Source organism: Oncorhynchus nerka, linkage group LG15 (assembly GCF_034236695.1).
Source record: "Oncorhynchus nerka isolate Pitt River linkage group LG15, Oner_Uvic_2.0, whole genome shotgun sequence".
Lineage (NCBI taxonomy): Eukaryota > Metazoa > Chordata > Actinopteri > Salmoniformes > Salmonidae > Oncorhynchus > Oncorhynchus nerka.
Genome location: NC_088410.1, coordinates 20,357,367 through 20,366,510, shown reverse-complemented (window position 1 = coordinate 20,366,510; position 9,144 = coordinate 20,357,367). Strand labels below are relative to the sequence as shown.

At 43.6% G+C, this 9,144-nt stretch overlaps 1 protein-coding gene across 1 annotated transcript in view; it reads left to right on the top strand.

The window, feature by feature from the left end:
• The window catches only part of LOC115116701 (transcription factor MafG-like), a 5,480-nt gene extending 591 nt beyond the window's left edge, over window positions 1-4,889 (top strand). The window contains exons 1-2 of the mRNA XM_029645185.2: window positions 1-427; window positions 763-4,889. The exon at window positions 1-427 is cut by the window's left edge and continues 591 nt beyond it. Of these exons, the coding sequence (XP_029501045.1) occupies window positions 392-427; window positions 763-1,209 (483 nt within the window). The 5' untranslated portion in view covers window positions 1-391 and the 3' untranslated portion in view covers window positions 1,210-4,889. The remainder of the gene's footprint in view (window positions 428-762) is intronic.
• Window positions 4,890-9,144: the final 4,255 nt, after the last annotated feature.

Here is a 9,144-nt window from a genome sequence, read left to right as displayed (position 1 = left end):
TTTCTTTGAGTGTCTGTTCTCACTTTCATTGTGACAGTTTGTAGGTGAGTTGCAGACTTTCTTATACTAAGCTAAGCACTGCCTCCTTCTCTCGCTCTCTCTCAATTCAATTTCAATTGAAGGCCTTTATTGGCATGGGAAACATATGTTAACATTGCCAAAGCAAGTGAAGTAGATAATAAACAAAAGTGAGATAAACAACAAAAATGAACAGTAAACATTACACTCACAGAAGTTCCCAAAAAATAAAGACATTTGAAATGTGATATTATGTATTTTCTCTCTGTCTCCGTCCTGTCTGCAGGTGTGTTCAGAGGGGGCTGGTGTGTTCAGAGGGGGCAGGTGTGTTCAGAGGGGGCTGGTGTGTTCAGAGCGGGCTGGTTCTCGTGGCATGTCGACCACTAATAAGGGAAACAAGGCCTTGAAGGTGAGAACTCGCGCTGGACTGATGTAGAAATATATGATCATGTATCCAAGTAAGGTATTTTCTCTCTTACCTGCTACTGCAGAGGTGTCAAACTCATTCCACTGAGGGCCAAGTGTTTTTTTTCTTCTTTCAATTACGACCTGGACAACCAGGTGAGGGGAGTTCTTTACTAATTAGTGACCTTAATTCATCAATCAAGTACAACGGTAGAGCGAAAACTCGCAGACACAAGGACCTCCGTGTAGTGAGTTTGACACGTGTACTACGGCCTCTTCATGTCTTCTTCCTAACTCACCTCCCTCTCTCCCTCCCCCTCTCCTCCCCCCTCCCCTCAGGTGAAGAGGGAGCCGGGGGAGAATGGGACCACCCTGACAGATGATGAGCTGGTGACTATGTCCGTCCGGGAGCTCAACCAGCACCTCCGCGGCCTCACCAAGGATGAGATCCTGCAGCTTAAACAGCGCCGGCGCACCCTGAAGAACCGTGGCTATGCCGCCAGCTGCCGGGTCAAACGGGTCACCCAGAAGGAGGAGCTGGAGAAGCAGAAGTCACAGCTTCAACAGGAAGTGGATAAGTTGGCGTCGGAGAACGCCAGCATGAGGGCGGAGCTCGATCACCTGAGGTCGAAGTACGAGGCGCTACAGAGTTTTGCAAGGACTGTGGCGAGGAGCCCGGGAGTGGGGTTAGGGGTCGGGTCGGTGATCGGGCCACTCATACCGGGGAAAGTGGCGGCGACGAGTGTCATCACGATAGTGAAGTCGAAAACGGACGCGAGGTCTTAGTAGCGGGCTGGGTCAAGGAGGGATGAGAGGGAAAAGGGAGGGAAGGTAGAGGAGGAGAAGAAGCTAATTAAAATGAAACCATTGGTCAGTGCATCGTCATTGAGCACAGGACAGAATTTAATCAGGTGAAGTGGCCCCCCTTTGAGAAAATATCACACCCTGGATAGTAATTACTGTGTTTCTACTGTTATTTTGTAACTGTTGTACACGAGGTCTAAAGTTGTAATTTTTATGTAATGTAGTTATGCGTGTGTTGTGTCATGGAATACTGTGAACTTCATCCGTGGCCGACTTTCCTTTTGGTATGATTCTATTTGGCTGTGATTTCTCTGAAAACAACTATTTTTTACCCAACGGGCTTCCGTACTCACAGGCACTTCCTTGTTTTGCAGAAACAGCTTGCAGAGCCGTCAATTGATTTAATATTTTATCGTAAAAATGACAGAGAATTGTATTTTGTAACCGCTCATTGCACAAGAGAGACAAGATACTTTCAGAAAAGTGAGGGTCTTCAGGAAGAGGTTGTTTTAGTTATTTTACATTTTTTTGTTGTACTTTTCACCCTTTTTTCTCCCCAATTGGAAGGTACAGTCTTGTCCCATCGCTGAAACTCCCGTACGGACTTGGGAGAGGCGAAGGGCGAGAGCCATGCGTCCTCCGAAACATGACCCTGCCAAGAACCAGAAGCCAGCCGCACCAATGTGTCGGAGGAAACACAGTACAACTGCCTACGGAAGTCAGCATGCATGCGCCCGGCCCACCACAAGGAGTCGCTAGAGCACGATGGGCCACCTGTGCGCCCTTGGTCTGTAATGATGCCACTCGGGAGGCCTAAAGAGGTTGTGTTTTATCACAGGTACCTGTGTGTTCACCTGTGCTTAATGTTATGCACTGACCAATTATCACCATATTACCAATCTCCATACAGGCCAGAGGGGTCTAGGCATCTAATCGCCAAGTGTTGTCCTGTTCCTGTCTGTCTGGGACTTGTGTACTATACTGTAGTATTAGCTATCGGGATTACATTGACTGACACGTGTTTATGTGACTAGGCAATTACTCCATTCAAAAACGAACTGAAAATCAACATTTTAGTCAAAAATGTATAGAATTGAAATATAGTCATTTTGAATGTTTTTCTAATTTATTGTTAGATTTGATTTTGTTTAGTTTTTTTGGGAATGGCAATAACATACTAATACCTATGAGGTATTTTGTTGACATGGCCAATATTTCAACTGTCAAAATAATTATTTAAAAATCATTTATATTTTCAGTTTTTAAAACAGTGGACTGTTCAATCTGTTAGTTGGGTGTAATTCTCACAAGTTTTACCATAAAGTTATCAGTGTGAGTGACGTTACGTATTCTTCAAAGGATTCTTTGTCTACATATGGTCACATCTTGAATTTTATAAATTACATAGAGTATCTTTACATTATTTATAAAAGACCTTTAAAAAATAATCAAGGTAAAAATTGTTTGATATTTCCTCTTTTTTGCAATTGTACCAAAAGTGGCTTAACTATTGAAGTTGATAGCTTTGTCTTTCTAGTGACTAGGCGCGTGTGGTTGTTATGGTGACCGTGAGGCTAGCGCGTGGTGGCGTGACGTTGTAATGTACAGTACGTGACGAGGTAATGATGATATTATTGTTCACTGTGTTGTTGTTATGGATACGTGATGCTGTTTTAATTTAAAGCGGGTGATGTAGTCGAAGGTACCTATGCTCTGCCCATATCCCTATGTAACAGTGGTGGTTGTATTAATTAATGTTTATTAATACTTAATACACATGTTAGTAATGTGTTATAAACATGCATTACATAAATTACAAAGTCTCTCTGAATAGGAACTGTTTATTTAACAACTCAATAAAACGTCGAAATGTATAAAAGCCTGAATATTCCAAATGAGTTCAACAAACTGGGAGAATAAAGAGATACAGCGTTACCAAGATACAGTGTTACCAAGATACAGTGTTACCAAGATACAGCGTTTCCTAGGATACCCAAACTACTGCAAGGGTGTAAAGACTGGGATATGGGCCTACGATTACATCACCCGTGCTCTTTGAATAAGTTTGTTTTTTGTGACGTGATTTATATAATTATTTTGATTTGCTCTGTATATAATTGATATGTTATGGATGTGTTTAATGCAGACTGCATTGCCAATGTTTTCGTTTGTTTGTTTATCCTATTCTGTAAATGCCAGGGAAGTAACACTGTTGTCTGCTATCTGTTTATGTTGGGTCATAGAAATCCTGTCATTCAAGAATTATACAATGCAAGTTCCCCCGTACCGAGATGGTCCATTCCCATTCTACTGGTCAGTATAATTCACAGTAGCTAAATGGGGAGGAAAGGGGGGGGGGGGGGGTGTTAAAAGTACAGAAACGGTTAAAACCACAGGAATGGTTGCACTGATGGTTTGATCAACTGAGAAAGTACAGAGGGCTGCAAATCTCAACTGAAAAGGTTTGAGAAAGAACCCTTTCCTTATCTCTTTAACGTTGAAACTCACACATCTGGCATTTAGGTGGATGTACTGGATGTAGAGATAAAAATGTAAAAAGATCTATTTTGATTCTCTTTAAATGGGCAAAAAAATATCTATTGTTTGACTGGTGATCTGTGAAATTGTTCTGATGGAGTTTTTGGTCCTCGTAATCTCTTCCCTCCCATTTGCTTTCGTAACTTCTGATGTTGTTCTACTTTTGACTGTGGCAAGTCCTGTGGCGTTTCAACATTCTGTGTTAAGGGTTTTTGGAGAAACATTTTAATATACTCAAATTAGATAAAGTAAAGCAAAAAGTGCCACCACCAAGTTATATTAGTTCAGTTTGTTTAGTTTTGATTGTTTTGTTGATTTGTTCCTCCTCTTGTTGTCGAGCACACATGAATGTTGTCGTGGTGACTGTTGTCAAGTGAACGTCTATATATGCAAAAACTGGGTGGGGCTTGAGGAAGGAGGCGGAGCTAGAACTGCTAGAGCTTGATGAGTAGTGATGTCGTGGTTGGTGGTCTAAAAGTTGTTGTCAGCTTAATTAACTGCAGGTACAGTGTGACTGAGGTCAATATTTTTTATACAAAGTGCTTATCTATTTACCCCCCCCCTTCCCTCCCCATAACACACCACATGTTGGGTCAACTGGTGAGCATATGACTATATGACTCAGGGGTGTTTCTGTCTATGCCTCCCAAATGACACCCCAGGGCCCTGGTCAAAAGTAGTGCACTATAAAGGGAATTAGGTGTAATTTGGGACACAGTCTGTGTGTGTCTCCAAAGTATACAATGATCAGTGAAAAGCTAGAGTTTGTGAATATGGGAATTATTAGTAACAAATGACCTGGAAATGTAAAAAATCTGTGTTTTGTAAAATGTTCTCTATGGGGTGTAATACATTATTATATCGCAGTGTCACTACTTTGTAAGGGGAAACACCCTAATGTGACAGTGAGTCCATTTCATTGTAAGTATTTATTAATTGATAACTAAATTATTGTACTTTTTTTGCTATTTGTAGATAAGTAATGCTGATGTATTGGTAACCATGGGAATTAACTGTTTTGTCATCGACCCTTTAATTTATTGATGTACATACTGTATTGTTTGTTGATAAACAGTTGACTTTATTTTGTATCTGACCAATAAACACAATTTGAAGAGGACAAACTGTATCTTCCCTATTGTTCCATAGTTATATAGGGGTCCAAATCACTGGGTCCAAATCACTGGGTCCAAAACACTGGGTCCAAATCACTGGGTCCAAATCACTGGGTCCAAAACACTGGGTCCAAATCACTGGGTCCAAATCACTGGGTCCAAAACACTGGGTCCAAATCACTGGGTCCAAATCACTGGGTCCAAAACACTGGGTCCAAAACACTGGGTCCAAATCACTGGGTCCAAAACACTGGGTCCAAATCACTGGGTCCAAATCACTGGGTCCAAAACACTGGGTCCAAAACACTGGGTCCAAATCACTGGGTCCAAAACACTGGGTCCAAATCACTGGGTCCAAAACACTGGGTCCAAAACACTGGGTCCAAATCACTGGGTCCAAAACACTGGGTCCAAAACACTGGGTCCAAATCACTGGGTCCAAAACACTGGGTCCAAATCACTGGGTCCAAAACACTGGGTCCAAATCACTGGGTCCAAATCACTGGGTCCAAAACACTGGGTCCAAAACACTGGGTCCAAAACACTGGGTCCAAAACACTGGGTCCAAATCACTGGGTCCAAAACACTGGGTCCAAAACACTGGGTCCAAAACACTGGGTCCAAATCACTGGGTCCAAAACACTGGGTCCAAAACACTGGGTCCAAATCACTGGGTCCAAATCACTGGGTCCAAAACACTGGGTCCAAAACACTGGGTCCAAATCACTGGGTCCAAAACACTGGGTCCAAAACACTGGGTCCAAAACACTGGGTCCAAATCACTGGGTCCAAAACACTGGGTCCAAATCACTGGGTCCAAAACACTGGGTCCAAATCACTTTGGGCTTTATAAGTCATGAGCCAGCAGACAGGCATGACAGGGACCATAGGAGTTGGCAAGACTGCACAACCTGATCTGGGACCAGGCTATAATGTGACTATATGATGATGCAGACAGGCATGACAGGGACCATAGGAGTTGGCAAGACTGCACAAACTGATCTGGGACCAGGCTATAATGTGACTATATGATGATGCTTGAAATAAGTCTTTGTGGTCAGTCAATGTGTTGACTTTTTCAAGTCCTGGTGCATTTTATAGTCTATTCTGTTGCTTTATATTACAGTATTGTAGTCTGCCTGAATGTCTGACGATGAGGTGTTTCTTCTGGTTCGTTCATCTTTATTTCAACTTCAAAGTCGGCATTCCAAATGTCACCCTATTCCCTTTCTTTAGTGCACTACTCGTCAAAAGCAGTGCCCTGTAATAGGGAATAGGTTGCCATTTGGGACACAGGCAACTACTCGTCAAAAGCAGTGCACTGTATAGGGAATAGGGTGCCATTTGGGACACAGGTAACTACTCGTCAAAAGCAGTGCCCTGTATAGGGAATAGGGTGCCATTTGGGACACAGGCAACACCTTATTTTCTCTTTCCAGTGGAATCCAGTTAAAAGTGGGGCGATGGAGGATGACTTAATTCCAGTAACCTCTCAGCGGTGGACATATTTCTGGCCCAGATATCAGTACAAAAGGGCAGAGGCCTCCGTCGCTGATCTAGACCTGGTTTATCGCTACACTGTGACGGATTGATACCTTCCTAGGTGCTAAGTAGTGCACTATATAGAGAATAGGGCACCAGGATCCATAGGGCTCTGGTAAAGGTTGTACACTATATAGAGAATAGGGCACCAGGATGCATAGGGCTCTGGTAAAGGTTGTACACTATATAGAGAATAGGGCGCCAGGATGCATAGGGCTCTGGTAAAGGTTGTACACTATATAGAGAATAGTGCGCCAGGATACATAGGGCTCTGGTAAAGGTTGTATACTATATAGAGAATAGGGCGCCAGGATGCATAGGGCTCTGGTAAAGGTTGTACACTATATAGAGAATAGGGCACCAGGATGCATAGGGCTCTGGTAAAGGTTGTACACTATATAGAGAATAGGGCGCCAGGATGCATAGGGCTCTGGTTAAGGTTGTACACTATATAGAGAATAGGGCGCCAGGATCCATAGGGCTCTGGTAAAGGTTGTACACTATATAGAGAATAGGGCGCCAGGATGCATAGGGCTCTGGTAAAGGTTGTACACTATATAGAGAATAGGGCGCCAGGATGCATAGGGCTCTGGTAAAGGTTGTACACTATATAGAGAATAGGGCGCCAGGATGCATAGGGCTCTGGTAAAGGTTGTACACTATATAGAGAATAGGGCGCCAGGATGCATAGGGCTCTGGTAAAGGTTGTACACTATATAGAGAATAGGGCACCAGGATGCATAGGGCTCTGGTAAAGGTTGTACACTATATAGAGAATAGGGCGCCAGGATGCATAGGGCTCTGGTTAAGGTTGTACACTATATAGAGAATAGGGCGCCAGGATCCATAGGGCTCTGGTAAAGGTTGTACACTATATAGAGAATAGGGCGCCAGGATGCATAGGGCTCTGGTAAAGGTTGTACACTATATAGAGAATAGGGCACCAGGATGCATAGGGCTCTGGTAAAGGTTGTACACTATATAGAGAATAGGGCGCCAGGATGCATAGGGCTCTGGTTAAGGTTGTACACTATATAGAGAATAGGGCGCCAGGATCCATAGGGCTCTGGTAAAGGTTGTACACTATATAGAGAATAGGGCGCCAGGATGCATAGGGCTCTGGTAAAGGTTGTACACTATATAGAGAATAGGGCGCCAGGATGCATAGGGCTCTGGTAAAGGTTGTACACTATATAGAGAATAGGGCGCCAGGATACATAGGGCTCTGGTAAAGGTTGTATACTATATAGAGAATAGGGCGCCAGGATGCATAGGGCTCTGGTAAAGGTTGTACACTATATAGAGAATAGGGCACCAGGATGCATAGGGCTCTGGTAAAGGTTGTACACTATATAGAGAATAGGGCGCCAGGATGCATAGGACTCTGGTTAAGGTTGTACACTATATAGAGAATAGGGCGCCAGGATCCATAGGGCTCTGGTAAAGGTTGTACACTATATAGAGAATAGGGCGCCAGGATGCATAGGGCTCTGGTAAAGGTTGTACACTATATAGAGAATAGGGCGCCAGGATGCATAGGGCTCTGGTAAAGGTTGTACACTATATAGAGAATAGGGCGCCAGGATGCATAGGGCTCTGGTAAAGGTTGTACACTATATAGAGAATAGGGCGCCAGGATGCATAGGGCTCTGGTAAAGGTTGTACACTATATAGAGAATAGGGCGCCAGGATGCATAGGGCTCTGGTAAAGGTTGTACACTATATAGAGAATAGGGCGCCAGGATGCATAGGACTCTGGTTAAGGTTGTACACTATATAGAGAATAGGGCGCCAGGATCCATAGGGCTCTGGTAAAGGTTGTACACTATATAGAGAATAGGGCGCCAGGATGCATAGGGCTCTGGTAAAGGTTGTACACTATATAGAGAATAGGGCGCCAGGATGCATAGGGCTCTGGTAAAGGTTGTACACTATATAGAGAATAGGGCGCCAGGATGCATAGGGCTCTGGTAAAGGTTGTACACTATATAGAGAATAGGGCGCCAGGATGCATAGGGCTCTGGTAAAGGTTGTACACTATATAGAGAATAGGGCGCCAGGATGCATAGGGCTCTGGTAAAGGTTGTACACTATATATAGAATAGGGCACCAGGATGCATAGGGCTCTGGTAAAGGTTGTACACTATATAGAGAATAGGGCGCCAGGATGCATAGGGCTCTGGTAAAGGTTGTACACTATATAGAGAATAGGGCGCCAGGATGCATAGGGCTCTGGTAAAGGTTGTACACTATATAGAGAATAGGGCACCAGGACACATAGGGCTCTGGTAAAGGTTGTACACTATATAGAGAATAGGGCGCCAGGATGCATAGGGCTCTGGTAAAGGTTGTATACTATTATAATGAATAGGGCACCAGGATGCATAGGGCTCTGGTAAAGGTTGTACACTATTATAATGAATAGGGCGCCATCCTCTGTCTGCCCCGGTTCTATCAACACTATCCATCCACAACATGTATCTGACCCGGCTCCATTTTTCTCTCCCTCCATCCTCCTCTCACTGCTCACATGACCATTTGTGACCTCTTGATGAGGTGAGAAACGCTTGAATAATGATTAATACATGACATTTGTGTTTAAGACCCATGGACTTCCCGTTGACGGAAGAAAAATAGAGTAACATTATGCACAGCATACATTGACCCATCGACCTTACATGGACAGATACTTCATGCAGGACATTTATATAGAATAGAAACA